An 18,565-nucleotide genomic window follows, 5' to 3' on the forward strand; every position below is an offset into this window, starting at 1 on the left:
GCGCTGGCCGCCCGAGGGGGCGGGGGTCTCCCGCCTGCGTCCCGCTGAGATGAAACTCAGGGTGGCGTCCTCCCTTTCTCAGACGCTATTACACTGAAAAATAGGTCCGGGCAGGTCTGCCGTTCTCTCTCGGCCAGGGGTGGTGGGTTTTCAGAGTCTGGGGGCTCCCTTCTCCCGCCCTGGGATTCGGAGGGGCCGGAAAGCGGCGGGGTCGGGGTCGGGGTCGCGGGTAGCTCTCAGGGGCACTCGTCCGGGTCCGGTTCACTGCTGCTGACGCGGCGGGAGCCCCTTCCTCCGCGCGCCCCGGCGGAGTGGAGTGGGGAGGGGAGCCGCGACCCCCAACCGCCAGGCCTCTCCGGAAGAGAAAGAGCTTTTGAGGGTTGCGCACGTATGGGTCCCACCTGCGCTCGCGACATGCCCCGCACGGGCGGGGACGTGAGGGTGCGGGACCCTGTCTGCAGGAGGGCGACCTCCGGCCGGGTCCACACCGAGGAGGTCGGATGGTGGTGGTGGGGGGCCGTATCGGGGATTCTAAGCCGCTGAGCGGACGGGGGTCGCAGGCTAGGCTCTGAGATCCCACCGCATCTGGCGAGGGGGCAGCGCTTGGGAGAGGAGAGGGGGGTGCGGCTCCGTCGCCCCCGCCCCCGGCCCCCGCGGGCGCCCGCCTCGCCGCTGCGGCCCCGCCCTCGTCGTCACGCTCGGACGCGGGCGGGGGGCGGGGTGCGCCTCCATGTGACGCGCCCTCCTCGCGGTGCCCTTCAGCCGCCGCCGCAGTTCCCGGGGCGCCACATGGACCGGGCCAGCCCGAGCGCGCTCCGCCACTGACTGCCCGCCGCCCGCCAGCACCCCGGCCCGGGGAAGGTAACCCACGCTCCCGCGCGCACCCTACTCCAGGCCGCCCCCTGCCCAGCCCGCCCCTCCCCGGCCCCCGCGGGGCGCGCGCCCGGCCCGGGCGGGCGCTGTCCTCTGGCGCGGTGCTGAAACGGGCCCCACTGTCCCGGCCCGCGCCCTCCCGCCTTGTCGCTTCTGCCTTGCGCGTTTCCCCTTCCCCTCCCCGGTCCTCTGTCTCTCTCTTCTGGCGCCCTCCCGCCTGAGGGCCGCTCAGCAGAGCCGGGGCACTCGCCCGCCCGCTAAGCCGAGGGGTGCGGCGGCAGTGGGAGCCCCAGCCCGCACGGAGAGGCAGTGGGAAGCCTGGGGGGAGTTCCAGGAGCACCCCGAGCTTCCCTGTGTCTGGCCCTGAGTTCCCCACGCCCTCAGGAGCCAGGGGAGAAGTTTGGAAGAGAATCTGCTTTGCGGCAAGGGCGCCCCTGCGCGCCAGCGCTTTGCGGTGAGGCGGGGGCACTCCCACCCTGCCGGCCTTCCCCAGGCCCCGCAAACACTGGTCTCCTTCGTCTGCGGAGGAAAACATCGTAAAACACTGGGTCCCAGAGCCCTGGGCTTCCCTGCCTGGAGAGACCCCACAAGTGGGGAGGGAGGAACCTTGCAGCCGCCCAACCTACAGGCCCCGCTGCCCTACCAGAGTTCAGCTGACCTGGACCCTGTAATGCCCCACCCATGCAGATGCAGGTGGGAGGGGTCTGACCTCCCATTTTCATTTGTTCCCTGAAGGCTGGGTTCCCTGCAGTCTCTACCTTGCACCCCAGTCTCTGCGCAGGGCAGCAGCAGTGGGCCCTGGAATTTCCCCTGGGTAGAGCCTGGTTTGCTGGCCCCTGAGACTCTGTCAGAAGCCAAGGAGGCCTCTCCCAAGTTGCATCCACTCAGTCCTCAGCCCACCACACCCTTCCTGTCCCTTAGACGGATCCCCCACGCCCCTGTGGCCCAGGGCCCACAAGGCGGCAGAAGAGCTGGTCACCTTCAAACATCCTATGGCTCTGCCCCAGCCCTGCACAGCCTGGCTCCTTCTGAGCCGCGCTCTCCAGCCCCCATCCCTGCAGTAGCCACCATAAGCTGTTTTCAGAAAACCATGGGCCAGGGGAGACCACTTTTCAGGTCCAGCTGGGGTCTCAGGACCAATCTGCCATGGTCAGCATGTAGGGTGGAAACCCTTCTCCACAGAGACCCTCCCAGGCCCTCTCAGGTGTCCCTGTCAGTGTCGGGGTCTAGCCTTGGGAGGGGGGAATGGACAAAGGATGCTCTCTTCAGACCACAGACCCATACTCAGGGACATCAGTCCGGATGAGGAAAAAGACCACCCCCAGGCCTGGTCAGGGTGACCTGTGACCACTTCCTTTCCCCCAGGCAGAGAACTCCTGGCCACACTTGCATGTGAGTTCCGACCCTTGGAGGAGCCACTGAGGAATCAAAGCCATCGTCATGGAGTTCGTGATGAAACAGGCCCTGGGAGGTAGGAAGTTGAGGGCATGGGGGCCCAAGGCACGGGGCTGGGGCTGGACCCTACATCGGAGCTCCAGTTGCACAGGGGCATGTTCAGCACATGGTCACCTTCAGACTTCACACATGCCTTCACCACACATCCCCAGAAACACACCTGCCCACTCCCCCGTCAGGACAGAGCCGGAGGGCAAGAAAGGGACCAAAGCCAGTGCCTCCCAAATTGCTTTGGCCATCACAGGGGTGGGGGAGGGCACACACTGGCATGCCGTGGTCAGGGCAGAGCCCACCAGACAGTGCTGAGGCTGGGGTCAAGGATTAGGGAGCAGCATCATCGCTTTTGGGAGAATAGGCCAGGGTGGGTTTCGTGGGCACCAAGGGCCAACCTGATGGGCATGGTGTGGCAAGCAGCTGTGGGGAGGCTGCAGAGGGGGGTGGAGGCCAGACCTGGACCTATGGTGTCCAGCAAGGACCCCATGGGTTTCACCTATGCATAGGGAACCAGGGTTGGCTGAGCAGGGGGACAAGAGCAGAGGCTAAGATAGCTGGTGTGTCCCTGGCCCACTTCCGCAGAGACCGTGCTAGGGGTGTATGTGTGTGTGTGTGTATAGGGGACCGCCCTTCTGACCCTGCTGACTCCTACCTGAAGAGAATCCTGTGCCTCTTTGGTGCAAGTGCCATACTGAGGCCAAACACACTGGCCTAGGAGGTGGGCAGGCACTGGGCTGAAGTCCACACTCAGATAGGTGCGTCCTGGGAGAGTAGTTTGGCCAGCTGGGGCCCGGGGGACCCATCCTGTGTGCTCCAGCCCCCCTGCTTGCAACACCAGCTCCCCAGAACTCCCTGGGAGGGGAACCTGTGGCCACCCCTGACTCTGCCATTCAGGATGTTTTCCTTTGGTGGCCTCCATGGGCCACACCCTGACCTGGTGCTGGGTACAGCATAGCGTGAGTCAGGTGCTGTGTGACAAGGCCATCCTCATGGGGCTGCTGCAGGGCAGGAGGAATCGGGACCTGGCTGCCAGAGGTGGGGAGCAGATGGGACTGCTGCGCCGTGATGGAGGGCGGGCTGGAGGGCACGATGGTGGGGCCGGGGCCACCAAACCCAGGACAGGGGCCCTGTGGGTGGGCTTGTCTCTTGCAGAATGGCTGCATTTCTGCTGCCACAAATTAAATGGAAAGACATTTGGGCCTGGCCCGGGGCCACATATCCTGAGATGCTGTGGTCAAGGATAGGCTGCAGGTTGGGTCTAATTATAATGATTACGTCACCAGGACGTGATTCAGGGACAAGCATCCTGGCACCGGGAGCAATTCATGTTCCCACCCAGCCAGTCCCCGGCTGTTACAGATAATTAATTAGGTGGCTAATTCAGGCCCTGAGGTGGGTTTGTAAGAAACCTGAAATATCTGATTTGGCTGTCTACATGGCTGAAATTAGCTGGGTAATTGCCAGCCTGGATTCCCTTTGTTCCATGTCAGCCCAAAGTTTCTCCTGTGGCGGCGACAGGGCGGGCTTCTTGGGGCAACGGGGGAGCTGCAGGGGGGCAGCCGGCCAAGGCACCTCGGAACAGCCCCCCACAGCAGGTGCCCACAGGGCCTTTGCCAGGGGCTGCCCCCCAGGATTTGTCATCCCCCTGAGGTGGGGGCTGGGCCCTCCATCGGAGCTCCAGGGCGAGCCCTTGTGTTTTTCTCCTGTGTTTTCTCTCCCACCAGACAGGCGTCATATTGGCCTCTTAGGATGAGTGGGTACAGACAGAGGAACTGAGACAGACCCGGACCCAGACCCAGAGAGATGGACCCGAGAAATAGAGAGCAGGTGTGGGGTTGGAGAGAAGGAGAGAAGGTGCCCCGAACACATAAGACAGATGTGGGGAGGGACAGGCTTGAGGGAGAGGGACAGTGGGGCACAGGCTGTTTGAAAATCTGTGGAGGATGGAGGATCGGAACAGAACAGCCGGGAGAAGAAGACGGGGTCCTGAGACCAAGACTGAGGAACACAAGGAAACAGGACAGGAGACTGAAGTGTAGGGTGCATGGCAGAGAAAGACACTGAGACAGAGAGACACAGAGACAGAGACAGATGTATGAGAAATAGACTGAGAAATAGAGTCCCGACTGGAAACACAGAGCTCTCCTGTGCAGCAGAAGGGAGGAAAGAGGTGAGGGCCTGGAGGGAGCCTTGTGGGTGCAGGCTTCACTCAGCCCTACTGGGGACAGGACTCGTTGGAGCCTAGATGAGTCATGGCCATTAGAGACTGTCCCTAGCTCGCTGGGCTGCTGTGTTGTCCTGAGCATATGTCTTATGGTCCACCTCCCAGCCCCCAGTCCTTGCCACAAGCCCATGGCTGTTTACATAGGGCCTGCCTGGTCCACTCTGGGGTTCAGGGTATGATGGACTGAGTGAGATCCTGAAATTCAGGGGATGCCAGTCCTGAAGGAGTTCAGATGCTGTTTGGACAGCGGTGAAATCCCAGGTGAGCCCAGGCCTTTCCTATAAGCCTCTGGCAATGGCTAGTGCTGCCCAGTCCCGGTAGCCCAACCCCTCTTGAACCTACGCCTGGTCAGCAGGCTTCTGGCTGTCTGCCACTGTGGCTGCTGTGTGACCTGGGCTGAGGGCTGTCTCTTCCATGGGGTCTGGGGACCATGAGGCCACCTGGGAGCAGGGCACAGACCTCTGGGTACCTGCTACTTGAAGAAAGGGAAGGAGGAGGGAGGGAGGTGGCTAGCAGTTGCTGTGGTGACAAGGGGCTGCCCTAGGCAGTGAGGGAGCACAGGACCCAGCAGGCCAGGAGGGGGCCTGGCAGGTGGGAGTGGGACTCAATGCCCCAGCAAGGCTGCCAGCACTAACTGGTGGCCTCACAGAGCAGGTAGGCAGCCATGGGCCACAAAGGAAGGGACAGATGGCTCCCAGGTCTCCTCTTCCTGCGATGGCAGGATCTGCCCAGACACTCCAGTCCCTGGGCCCCTGGCGTGGACATGGGAGGGCTTTGCACATTTGCCGTCTCTCTCTCAAGATGCAGCCTGGGAGAGACTATGTGGGGCCCCAGATGCGTCTGCTCTTAGGGCCCAAGTTCTCTGTGGGGTGACTAGGGGGTATCTTTGGTTCCTTCACAGTCAGCCGTGATTCCTTTGGACACTGTTCTGCACCAGGGAGCGGTGGGGGCCGTGGGCACACAGGGCTGGCTGACAACAATTCTCCTGGGGCCAAATTATTGAAGAAAGTGTCCCATTGTTGACAAGTTTGTTCTCACTGAGGGAATATCCTGGAGGCCTTTACATCCTTGGGCCACCCCAAGATCCACCCCAGACGTAATGCTCAGTCCTTCAAAGAAGAGAACACTTGCACAGTCTGTGGAAGCAGCTCGAGTGGGGGCCTGGGGATGACAGCAAGGTGGCCTTGAACGGGGGCCATGTGCGCAGATCTGGGGTTCAGGGTCCTCAGGGGCGCAATTTGAAAAAACGCTTTGCCCCCAAGGCCGGGAAGTGGCAAGCAGCCCTGGAGCCAATGGACAAGGGCGTGGGCAGCTGTCAGGACCGGCGACTGGGCGGCTGGTGTAGACTCTTGTCAGGCCAAAGCAGGGGGAGTGTGGCTCTTTTGATCCTAACAACTGGTTCGTGGCCGGTTATCCTGTCAGTCTGCCTTGGTGTGACATGTGCCTTGTCTAAAGCATGCTTGGGGCCTCGGGGTGGTGTGGGGGCAGGGGAGGGCTTCCCGGAGGAGGGGGCATCTGAGGTGGGATTCAAGGGCAGGCAGATGACCCTGGGACCCAGCATGTGAAAAGGCCCCAGGGCTGCAGTGCTGGGCCAGGTGTGGAAGGCAGCAGGAGATGGGAAGGAGGACAGTACAGGACAACCGTGACCGAACCCACAGCGGGAAGGGGGGGGTCTTCTGGCCAAACACAGGCCAGCAGCTCCTTGACACCTTGTCATTGTGTCATGCGTCTTGTGGTGAGTTTGCCTGGGGCATCCTGGGAGTGGGAAGGCTATCCTCTCTTGGGGAGGAGGGGGCCAGTGAGGCTTGTGCCTGGTGTCTGGGGAGGATGGAGGCGGGTCAACAGCCACCATCCCAAGGCGGGCATGTCTGAGCAGGGACAGCAGCTGCGCTGAGCCAGACTACGGGCTTAGGGGAGGGAGATGGATCATTGTCTCCCAGACCTACACGGATGGACAAAGACCATTTCATGGACACATGGCCCAGGGAGAGTGTCCGGGGCTGCTGTGGTTGGGGAACCCCTACACCCCGGGGGTGGTAGAGGATGTGCTTTCTGCTGGGCACTTCTCGGGATCAATCCCCAGAGGTGTCAAGGTTGCCAGGGTCAGATACTAGGAGAGAAGGCAGTATGCACCTCGTCGTTCACACAAGATGGGGTGGGCTGGGGTTGCAGCTGGAAGCCCTGGGCAGAGAAGCATCTCCCTCAGCGCTGATGCCCTCCCACAACAATGGGCATTTTGCGGGGGGAGGGAAGCTCCTTCCTCTTCTGGCACCTGCTTCTTTTTTTTTTTTTTTTTAAAGATTTTATTTATTTATTTATTTGACAGACAGAGATCACAAGTAGGCAGAGGGGCAGACAGAAAGAGAGGAGGAAGCAGGCTCCCTGCTGAGCTGAGAGCCCGATGCGGGGCTTGATCCCAGGACCCTGGGATCATGACCTGAGCCGAAGGCAGAGGCTTTAACCCACTGAGCCACCCAGGTGCCCCATGGCACCTGCTTCTGTTGAGCATCCTAAGCCCCTTCTCCCACGACTGGGTCTCTGACTCCCAGCTGAGTTCTGTGTTGCAGCTGCTCTGGGGACGTAGCGTCAGGGATCCTGAGGTCTTTGTAGATCAGAGGGAGCTCTTTCCAGACCCTCTGTACCTTGCCCTCTAGGCCCTCTGATCAGAACTGCAGAGAAGCCTGAGATCCTAGGTGGTCCTGTCTGGACCCCCCAGTGTCCTTCATGGGCCTCTACACTGATGATGAGGCCAGGCAACCCCATCCTGTCCCAAACCCAGGTCTCACTGGCTCCCCACCCTATCTGTCTGTTTTGGAGTTAGCTCTGCTTGTCTGGAGCCTCCTGTGGACCTGAGGCTGTCCAGCTGGGACACTCCCAGGTGCAGCCAGGTTCTCTGGGGGTTTGGTGGGCCCACAGGCTGGGCTGGGTTGCAGAAGGAGCAGACTGGGAGGGGAAGCACCAGAATTCTGCACTAGAGAAGATGCTTTTGGCTCAAATTAGAGAAACAGAGAGGGGCTTGACTTGGAGGTGGCTCAACTGTCCCGTGGTGCTACCCAGGACATGGCTTTAGCTCTTGCTGTGCCCCTGTTGCCCCACGAGCTTCCCTGGGCTTTCATGCTCAGGCTGCTTCTCACGGCAGCAAAGTGGCTGCCACTGTTCCGGCATCACAGGCACAGAGCAGGAGGAAGGTGAGGGCCCAAGGGACAACCCCTCCTTCAGTTTAGCAGATGTGTTTACGGGATGGCACTGAGGATTTCCACTTGTGTGTCACGGAAGTTCAGGCCGAGGCGGTCACATCGCCCTCCAAACAAAGTGGGCACTGTTGGGCAGCTCACAGTACAGGACTCACGTCAACGTGGGAAATCTTGGTTTTCAGATGCAAGACCCCCAGACCAGGAACCCTCCGAGGGCAGGGGTGCCTCCTCCTTCCCCTGTTCACCCTTGAGAGCCGGGATTCTCCACAGGCGGACAGCAAAGAGTCAGTGAGAAAACACCAACATGTGCTCAGAATGGGCACCGGCTTACTTCCCTGGGCTCAGGAGAGACAGCACATATCTTATGGCTCTCGGAGGTTGGAAAGACGCGTCATAGAAACTGCCTTTTCTCCCTAAAACAAGGAAGGACAGGCCTTCCCTCAGGAGACCGGACTCCTAGTTGATTGAGCCACAGTTCAGTTACAAAGCTTTAGCCCCAGTGTGGAAATAGAACAGATATATCGCACTTTGGCCAATAAAGTCGTTTGTTTTCTGCCTTGTTGGTTGGCAAGAGATTCTGGTTGGGATTAAAGCATTTGTGTTAAGGGCTCCTGTGTGACAGGGCTTACAGTGACCTTCACTAACCCCAGGGACTACTTGGTTGGGTTGGGAACATTGCATACTTAATACTGGGGCATTAAACTGGCAGAACAAGTGTCAAGTCATGGTGGACCATCACGCCAACAAGCTTCAGAGATCTGCAGGGTAAACCCAAGCCCAGGTCATAGCAGATCAGGCACAGGGTCGTTCTGAGACTCCTGCTGCTGGTGGGGACTGCCCAGAGCCTTGGTTCTGTCTGCAGGAGTGGGAGGGGAAGGCTTCGGAGGGGCACGGCTCAGTCCTTCCTCCTGGCCTGCCTGGTCTTGGGCTTCGTGTGAATCTTTTTTATAAAATTTCTTCTCATTTTTTGAAAAAAAGATTTTATTTATGTATTTGAGAGAAAGAACACGAGAGTGGGGAGGGTCAGAGGCAGAAGCAGACTCCATGTTGAGCAAGGAGCTCAATGCGGGGCCCAATCCTGGGACCCTGGTATCATGACCTGAGCCGAAGGCAGATGCTTAACCAGCTGAGCCACCCAGGCACCCTTTCTTTCTTTCTTTCTCTTTTTCTTTCTTTCTTTATTTTTTTTTAAAGATTTTATTTATTTATTTGACAGAGAGATCACAAGTAGGTAGAGAGGCAGACAGAGAGAGAGAGGGAAGCCTACTCCCTGCTGAGCAGAGAACCCAATGCGGGGCTCGATCCGAGGACCCTGAGATCATGACCTGAGCTGAAGGCAGAGGCTTGAGCCACCCAGGTGCCCTTCTTTTTTTTTTTTTTTTAAAGAAGATTTTCTTCTTCTTTTTTAAGATTTTATTTATTTGAGAGAGAGAGAGAGAGAGTGAGCATGAACTGGGGGATGAACAGAGAGAGAGGGAGAAGCAGATGCCTGCTAAGTGCAGAGCCCACAACCCATGAGATCATGACCTGAGCTGAAATCAAGAGTTAGATCCTTAACCAACTGAGCCACCCACGTGCCCCCAAATCTCTCTTTTCTAGGATTGCTCTCATTTTTCTCATCTCCCAAACAAAGGAGAACATGGTTTCTCTGCCTTTGCAGGGATCAGTCAGGAGCTCTGGCTTCCTTTTCTTAGGGGCAGCCTGGCAGGGTTGGGGGAGAGTCCCTGTTCGACCAGTAGGTTCCTTTTGGTCCCATGGACCTGACTGTGAACTCTGGCATCCAAGCTGCTCAGGCTCCAGCAGAGGGCCTAGGGTTCTGATTGCTGGGTGCTGGGTGCTAGGTACTGGGTAATGTGTGTTGAGTGCTGATGGTGTGTATGCTAGGTGCTGAGGATACTGAGATCTGGATTCTGGGTGTTGAGTGTTGGTTCTGAGTGCTGGGTGCTGAGGGTGTTGGTTCTGGGTGCTGACGATGCTACATGCTCAGTGTTGGGGGTGCTATGTACTAGATGCTGCGTGCTGGGTGCCAGTGCTCAGTGCTGTGTGTCAAGTGCTGGGTCTGGGTGTTGAGTGATCTTCATGCTGGGTGCTGGGTGCCAGTGCTCAGTGCTGGGTATCGAGTGCTGAGTCTGGGTGTTGAGTGAGCTGCATGCTAGGTGCTGGGTGCCAGTGCTCAGTGCTGGGTATCAAGTGCTGAGTCTTGGTGTTGAGCAAGCTGCATGCTGGATGCTGGGTGCCAGTGCTCAGTGCTGTGTGTCGAGTGCTGTGTCTGGGTGTTGACGAGTTGCATGCTGGGTGCTGGGTGCTGGGTGCCAGCGAAGACTGGGACTCAGGAGGTTGGGGCCCAGGCCAGGCAGCTGGCTAAGAGCAGCTCTGACAGAACCTATAGGCGGGCTGGTGTCCACGTCTGTGACTTCTGGCGCCATTGGCTCTCCCTGACCCCACCGCAGGATGTGGCAGTGGGCCCTGGCAGAAAGGACCAAGCCCGTTCAGAGCTTTGTTTCCTACGCGGGGAGGGGAGCTTCATCAGGACAAGGTGCTGTCCAATGTATGCCCCCCAGGCTGTCTTGGCCCCAGGCCTCTGCCTTCACTCTGGCCCCCCCGTGGTCTGAGAGTCGCCCAGCAAGGCCCACGGACCTGGGGGCTCCTGGGAGAGGCCGGAAGAGCAGTGCTGTGTGCCTGTGGTGGGAGGAGGCATCAGGGACAAGCAGAAGCTCCTTTATCAGAAGATGCGGGGTGGTCTTGGGGTACCTTCAGCACACAGCTGTCCTGGAGCCCTCAAGGCTCCTCAAGGCTGCTGGGACCGTCCTGCACTTAGCTTTCCTTCAGAAGGAGGGTTCTGGAAATGTAGATGACCACCCCAGGCACAAGCCTGGCCCACGGGGGTGAGAGAGAGCAGCCCTCTTTGCCCAAGACCTGTGTTGGTGTCAGTTCCCCTGTCCTGCCTGTCCAAGTAGATGTCCTGCCCATCAGAGCCCACCCTGTACTTGGGGTCCCTATCAAGGAGGAGACATCATGAGGGGTCCCTGAGGCTCAGGGCCAGGCGGTGTGGGGCCGTCCCTGGCCCTTGTCCCTGGCAGCAGGTGAGGGGTGGAGGGCAGTGACCCCAGGGCCCACGGCTGTGGTGCCCTGCATCACGGCAACACCGGTGAGTGGGTGGCCGTGAGTGGCAGAGGCAGCTGAATGGAAGGATGGATCCATGGCAATGACAGCCCTCCTGGAGCTGGGTGGCCATGCCATCTATCCCCAGGTGTGGCTCTGCGTGGGCTCACCACGGGGCGTTTTCATCTCGCTCTCGTCTCCTTTGGGCTCCTAAGACCAGACGCTCTCGCCTGGCACCTGGCTCCACAGGCCCTGGGCCCAGGGTAACCCAGGAGGCATGAAGCCTCTGGTGGTTACTGAGGCTGAGGAGAGGGGGACTTCGTTCATGGCAGGAGGAAAATCTCCAGGCAGCTAATAAAGGCTAACAAAACCGCAGAAGGCATGGGCGGGCAGAGAAGAGGAGATCTGGGTCCTTCCAAGCACGCACAGAAGCCCGAGGGGCCTCGCAGACCATCATGGGCGTGCGTTCAGTGCAGCTGCTCCGGTTGGAGGCTAGCAGGCAGCATCTGTGGGTCACCCTCCAGCCATTAGGCCCAGGCCCTAAGCTCCGTGGCAGCAGGGTGAGTCGGGGTCCCCAGTGTCTGGTGCCTCCCTTCCTAAGGCCTTGGTGAGGGGTACCCAGGCTTTGCACCCAGCACTCAGGAGATGCTCAGCTCTGGGCCAGCAAGGACCGTGCAGAAAGCCAACTGTTTTTTAACGGAGTTTTGACCTTGAGCAGTGGGCTGAGGGCAGGAGATGCAGTGGCCCCGTGGCCAATGGTAGGCTTCATTTCTCATTGAAAGCTCATTCGCTCCTTGGCTAGGAGAGTCCAAGCTCGCCCCTCCTCTCTGGGGCAAGGGGGTGGGCATCCGGTGAGGGGGGCCCTGCCACGGCAGGTAGGCGCCATGGCGGTCACGGATCCGACCTCTGCCAGCTTCACTCACACCTTCCTAAAATACTTTCATGTTGTTTAACTTATTTTATCTTAATGGATGGGCTAAGTTTTCTTTTTAAAAACCTGCTGCAGGTTTTGGAAACGATGGGCGCTTCCAAAATGTTATTTAAGCTCTAATTACTGTGGGCCAGAATGATACGGTGTGCCAGCAGCCCTCGCCCATGCTGTTCCTGGAGTTCTGGGCCCCCCTGAGCCCTCCCTATGTCTGTGCCCACCTTTGGGCCTTGGGATGTGGATCCAGGGGACTAGGGTTGCGGTAGGTCCTATTAATATAGAAAGGATATTATGATCTTCACATTCAACTTTGTAAGAGATAGTTATACGTATTTATTTTTTAACATGAAAGTGTGTGCTTCTTGTGGGGAATTGAAATAACACAGAAGAATATGAAAAAGTGGTAGGGAAATTTGAGATGGCACCTGTTGAATCGCTCATTACTTTACTTAAAAGTACTTTTTCAAGGAGGGATGCCTTCAGATCTATTTCTAATTTTAAGACTCTGCAAAGTCCTTTATGCTGTTGGTTATTAGAACTCATTCAAGGGGGTCAGCAGGTTAACCCCAGCAGGGTACTAACCTGGCGAGGTGATTGGTTTCAAGTGGGGTTCAGTGGGAAACACTGGCGTGGTGTCACTCTCTTGCCCCCGGAAGGGGGGTGAAACCTGTCCCTTCAGCTGGAGGGCTGCAGGGTCAGCCTGGACTTCACTCTGAGTTCAAGGCACCATCTGCAGATAGTTCCAGGGCTCCCCCATCCTCCTGACAGAGGTGTGGGGTGAGGGTGTAATCTCATCCCGAATGAACGGGATAATACGGAGTCAGCCCACGGGTGCTGTCCCTGCGTGCATGCCTCCCTCTCTGCTCCTCGTGTGCTCACTGGGATCAGCTCAGGCGTTATTGGATGGGGGGGGGGGGTTAGGGGCGGGCACTGAGCTCTCGCAGACCTCCTGCCCTGGGCTCCTTACGTGGTTTATCAGCTGCGGGGCTGGTACCATTGTGAGCACGTAAACAGTGCCTCTGAAGTGCCAGGCCAGGCAGCGCAAATACACTTCTTTCTTAGAAAGTCTTTGGTCTGCCCCATTGCTAACATAGGGCTCATTTTCCATTTGCCTAATTTTCTGTGGACTGTTTCTCAGGCTTTCCACACCAGCAAAGCAGCCCTCCCCACAACACTTGGGTGCAGTCAACAGTCCCAGATGGACTGGTTGCTGTGTTTCCTCTGGAGCAGCTGCCCCAGGACCCTGGCACCTCCCACTTGCTCCCACAGGCCCTGGTTGCTGCCCAGGCAGTCACTGGACCCCGGCTGGGTCCTTGGGAGCTTTCTGTGACAGTGCAGACAGGGAGTCTCTGTCTTGTGCCTTCACGCGTGGTTGGTTGCAAATAACATTTTAGATTCAGAGTTTTGCCCCTCGAATTGTGAAGTTATTTTCCTGTTGTCTCCAGATTCTCAAGTTGCTGTTGAATCATCGATGCTATTCTTATTCCCAGTGCCCTTTATGTGACCTGCTTTTATATCTTCTCTTGGGAGGCTTGTACGGTTTTTCTCTCCAACCCTGGCATCCCGACGTTTTGGGATTCTCAGGCCCACTATGAGTCCTTCACCTCCCCTGGACCTTGGTCTCTGTTGCCCCCATGGCTGCCCCACCGAGGGCTCATCCTCCCTGCCTCGGGAACTCTCCTGCGTGGGTTCTCTGCCTTCTTCTGTGCTCTCTCCTGTCTTTCATCTCTGTGTCTCTTGTTCTACTCACTGGGATGTCTCCTCAATTTTATTTCCTAACTCTTCAACTGAATTTTTTCTCTCTACATTTATATTTTTAACCTCCAAGAGCTCTTTTGTGTGCTCTTAACCACCCTGTTTAAAGAGTGCCCCGGTCCTTGGTCCTGTCTCTCCTCTCTGGGGCCCTCCAGCCTCTGATTTGGGAGCTGCCTTCACGGTGGAGGCTTTTCTTGGCTGTGTGTTTGTCTTTCCGAGTGTGCTACGAGTGCCTGTCTGCCTGTCTCATGTGCTGCAGGGGACCCTGGGCTGCCCTGTGGGACACACATGTGTGTATGATGGGATACCTTGGGGTCCCCACATATTGGGATCTTTAGGTCTTGTGCAGATGTGTTAGTTCCACTTTAGAAGTGGACCGTGTGTGGCGAGACATCAGGGTCTGCAGCAGGACAGTGGATGGGGGCCTGGGGGATCTTCTCTTTCTGGAAGCAGAAGTCCACCGAACCCGCTTTGGAGCTGGACCATCACCTCTTGTCCCTGGTGCCTGCATCTGTGGGGCCTGGTTTGGCTTCCCCAGGGACATGACTCCTTGATTCCCCCCTGCGGCTTGGGCAGTGGATTCCGGAGCAGGGAGCCCAGGTCCTCCATTCAGACCCCAGCCCAGCCTGTGTCCCCCAGCTTTGCGACCCCACAGGCACCTCAGGCTCCGTGGGCGGATCTGCATCCCAGTGGTTCCCTCTGCTCAGGGGGCTGCCGTGTCGGCCATCCCTCCTGTCGGACCTCAATCTCTCATCTCCTCTGCTGTCAGACCTCGTATGGTTATACTTGTAAATGTCTTTACTCCCGTTTCTGGAGGTGCAGAGAGGGGTGTTCCATCATCACGTTTAACCAGCCTCAGTGCACCGTCCCCACATGGGCATGTGTGTGGACCTGGGCACGCGGCCCTGGGTGATCGGAATCAGCCTGGTGTCGGGTCGCCTGGTGTGAGCTTGGTTCTTGGCTGTCGACTTGACCGACAATGACCCGTCATCACAGGATCTACCGTTGGATTTACTGCCTTCGTCCCATGAACCAGACCCGCAGATGGGATCTGTCTTGATGAAGCACACACTCGAGTCTGGGGACCAATCAGCAAACATGAAGTCGGGTGCCGTGGCTGGCAGGGACAGGTGCCTGGCAGCTGTAACTCCTAGCAGGAGACCAGTCTTCAGGGGAGCCTGGCAGACAGAGGGATGTGTGGGTGCTGGGATTGCAGGAGGGGTGACCTCTTGGAAGACTGTTGCATCCTCGCTGAGGGGAGTACAGACGGTAGAAAGGTGTGCAGAGCTGAAATCCTTGTGACGCACCTTCCCCGCCTGCTCTCTGCAGAGACCCCACAGATCTGTGTCCCTGACGAGGCTCGGTAATGCTCCCCACCTGGGATTTCCTCAGCTAGTGCAGGTTGACCAGATAAAATGCTCTCGTTTTAAATTAATTTTTAATTTTAATCTTAATTCATCTTTCATTTACTCAGTGCAAGTTTTAATATCTTGTAGTTACCATATTTATGATCTGTACATCTGAGGTGAACGTCCTGTTATTTACTAACCCTTTCTGCGCTCATAGCTTTGCCATTTAACTCTGCGGTGTCTGGGTGTCTCTGCCGCGTATTCCCGTAGGCTGGGCAGGGCTTGGGGGTGGGGTTTCCTCGTCGTGGGCTGGGGCTTCCCTCCTCCTGGCGCGTCTGGTACTTTTTCACTGGGTGCCAGACATTCTGAGTTTCACACTGTTGGGTGCTGGATATTTTTGTTTTCCTAAATATATTCGTAAGCTTTTTTCCAGATGTGGTCAGGCGGCTTAGATACTCAGATTCTTTCCTGTCTGATTTTGGGGCTTCATTGGGCAGGGCCAGATCCACCCTTAGTGTGCGGATACTTCCCCCACAGCCCGGCTGTCTGTTTTTCCTGTGCTGACACGCAGGTGCGCCGGCATCCATGGCCTTTTCTGCTCTGGCTATTGGAGCTCTCTCGTTAAGGGGCAGAGATTGTCAAATTGGGTAGAAAGTCAAGACCCAACTTTATGCTACCTAAAAGAAACTCACTTTAAATATAAAGGTGTAAAAAGTAAAAAGATGGATGAGATAAGCCATGCTAATCTTGATCAAAAGAATGCTGGAGTGCACATTGTTAATATCATACAAAGTCGATTTCAGAGCAGAGACTATTACCAGGGATGAAGAAGTTCCTCTCCTGTGACAGAGATGCCGACGGATCAGGAGGGCCTAACAGTCTCAACCGTTTCTACCTCGAATTTGAGCTTCAAGGTGCGTTCGTGAAAACAGACAGGTAGTTTACATGGCAAACAGACAAATTCCCAGGTTGAGGTGGGGATAGTCGGTAGTTGCTGGAACAGATAGAAAAGTGACAAGGACGTATAGGACTGAACAGCACCATCCGCGGTCCCAAGCTGATGGATTTCGGAGGATGGTCCCAGCGAGGCTGGAATATGCATCCTCCTCAGACACACAGAGCAGGTACGAGCCTGGACCGTGTATAGGGCCATAAAACAAGTCATAGTGAATGTGGAAGAGTTCAGTCACGCCGTCAGTTCTCTGACCGCAGCAGGTGGAACAAGAAACAGATAACAGAAAGATATCTGGAAAGTCCCCCCAGAATACTTGGAAATGAAACACCACGCTTCTAAATAACCCATGGGTCTGAGAAGCAATCTAAAGGGAAATTAGAAAAGTATTTTAAACTGAGGGGCTCTGTTGGTAGAATGTCTGCCTTTGGCTCTGGTCATGATCAGGGGTCCCGGGATCGAGCCCTGAATCAGGCTCCCGGCTCAGTAGGGAACCTGCTTCTCCCTCTGCCTCTGTCACTCTCCCTGCTTCAACATATACACGCACGCATGCGCTCTCACTCTGTCTCTGACAAATGAATAGATAAAATCTTTTAAAAAAAGGATTGTAAACTGAATGGAAATTTAAAAAAATCAAAATTTCTGGGATTCACTAAAGCTGTGTTTAGAGGGGAATGGGGAGAAAAGAAAACCAAAAACTACCTCTTTAAGATAAAGTCAAACTTGTATCCAAAATCTATAAAGAACTCTTGCTGTCCAGTAAGAAGACCAGCAACCCAATTAAGAGACAGACAGACGCTCAAGGCCATGGACATTAGCGCTTACCTTGCAAGTGGGCCAGGCTGGGAAGTCAGGGTCAGCGCAGAGGTGAGGAGTCATGCTGCTTCCAGCTGCCCTAGACATGATGTGTTGAGACAGGCACCCAGCACTGGGGTTCTCCTCCCCAAACCCAGAACCTCAGTCCAGCCTTAAGAAGAACATCATACAGGGGCACCTGGGTGGCTCAGTGGGTGAAAGCCTCTGCCTTCGGCTCAGGACATGATCTCAGGGTCCTGGGATCGAGCCCCACATAAGGCTTCCTGCTCAGTGGGGAGCCTGCTTCCTCCTCTCTCTCTCTGCCTGCCTCTCTGCCTACGTGTGATCTGTCAAATAAATAAATAAAAATCTTAAAAAAAAAAAAAAGAAGAAGAAGAAGAACATCAGACAAATCCTAATTGTGAGACAAAAATTCCTGAAGTCCTCAGAGCTGTCGAGGTTATCAAATGCAAGGAAAGCCTGGGAAACTGTCAGCCAAGAGGAGTCTAAGGATATGTCATGTGTGTCCTGGATGCTGGAGCAGAAGGGACATCAGGTAAAAACTAAGGAAGTCTGAGTGCAGCACGGACTTCAGTTAGTAATATCATTATTAACGTGGCTCATTTAGTGTGACAGATATATCACATTACTGTAACGTGTTAACAAGGCAAACTGGGTGCTGGGTGTGTGGGAACTCTCTGTACTTTCTCCAAAAATTTTCTGTAGATTCAAAATAAAAAGTTAATTTTTGAAAGTGTGCAAAAGCTTTGAATAGCTATTCCAGCAAGAAAGATGTAAAAATAGCAACTAAGCACATACAGAGACACGTCACAGCCCCCTGGACAGTTGAAGCCATGGACAAAGACAACAGTGCATGTGGGCAAGGTCACGGAGAAGTGCAAACCCTTGCTTGGCGCTGCTGGGGCTTTAATATGGTGCAACCACTTTGGAAAACAGTGTGGCGGTTTCCTAAGGAGAGAGCCCTAAGATACCATACAGCTCAGCAGTTCCCTGCCAGGCCTCTGCCCAGGGGAACAGGAAGAACACATCCACACATGGGCAGAGCAATTCAGTCACCAAAGACCCAAAAACTGGAAGCAACCCAGATGTCCCTCAACAGGGGAAGGGAGATGCCGATTGTGTCCATCCGTATGATGCCTCCCCCCCTCCCCCATGGTAAGAAGTGACAAGCTGTTGGCACGCATGACGGCGCAGGTGGCTCTCCCAGGTACTATGCTCAGGGATGGAAGCAGACCCTGCCTTCCCAGTTACTACCTGTTCTGTGATTCCATTTATACCAAATTCTGGAGAACACACATGAATCTGTAAGAACGGAAAGTAGGTCAGCAGTTGTCTGGGGTGGTTTGGTGGGAGGGATTACAATTATGCCTCCAGAAAGCTGTTTTAAAAATGGGTTGTGTTCGTGAGGACACCTGTCTGCAGTGGCGATGCGGTGAGGGCACGTGGGAACCGCCTGCCTGAGGTCCCCACAGCCTCACCCTTGTCGGAGGTAGGACGGGCCTGGGTCAGGTGGCGATGGACAGGCAGGCCAGGGCTCTCGAAGCCACAGGGCCTCCTCCTGGAGGAGAGCATCAGTTTGCCCTGCTGGCCCCTAGCCTCGAGGGTGGAGGGACACTGGGCCGGCTGCCCAGTGTCAGTCCATCTGTCTGTCCATCCGTGGGAGAGGAAGGCAGCGTCAGGTGCCAGGCTTCCTGTGGGACCTCAGAGCTGCTGTAACAGCTGTGGCACGGACAGCATCAGGAGCCTCCCAGTTTTCTAATACAGAACTGACTTTACTTGCCTACAATGGACCCCACAGAGAACAGATTCTGTTTTCCTGTAGAATTCTGCGAGAAAGACCAGCTTCCCTTCCCTAAGCCCGCCTCTGGTTTAGCATTTCCCACTGTTGCAGGGGGGAGCTGGCCCACTGCTCTCTCCCGTGCC

The 18,565-nt window shown here is 56.3% G+C and overlaps 1 protein-coding gene across 1 annotated transcript in view; it reads left to right on the forward strand.

The window, feature by feature from the left end:
- Positions 1-729: 729 nt before the first annotated feature.
- The window catches only part of CPLX1 (complexin 1), a 34,745-nt gene continuing 16,909 nt past the window's right edge, over positions 730-18,565 (forward strand). Inside the window, exons 1-2 of the mRNA XM_082727212.1 lie at positions 730-861; positions 2,239-2,344. Coding sequence (XP_082583338.1) covers positions 2,314-2,344 — 31 coding nt within the window. The 5' untranslated portion in view covers positions 730-861; positions 2,239-2,313. The remainder of the gene's footprint in view (positions 862-2,238; positions 2,345-18,565) is intronic.

The sequence above is a fragment of the Mustela nivalis genome (genome assembly GCF_964662115.1).
Source record: "Mustela nivalis genome assembly, chromosome: 4".
In the NCBI taxonomy this organism is placed as follows: domain Eukaryota; kingdom Metazoa; phylum Chordata; class Mammalia; order Carnivora; family Mustelidae; genus Mustela; species Mustela nivalis.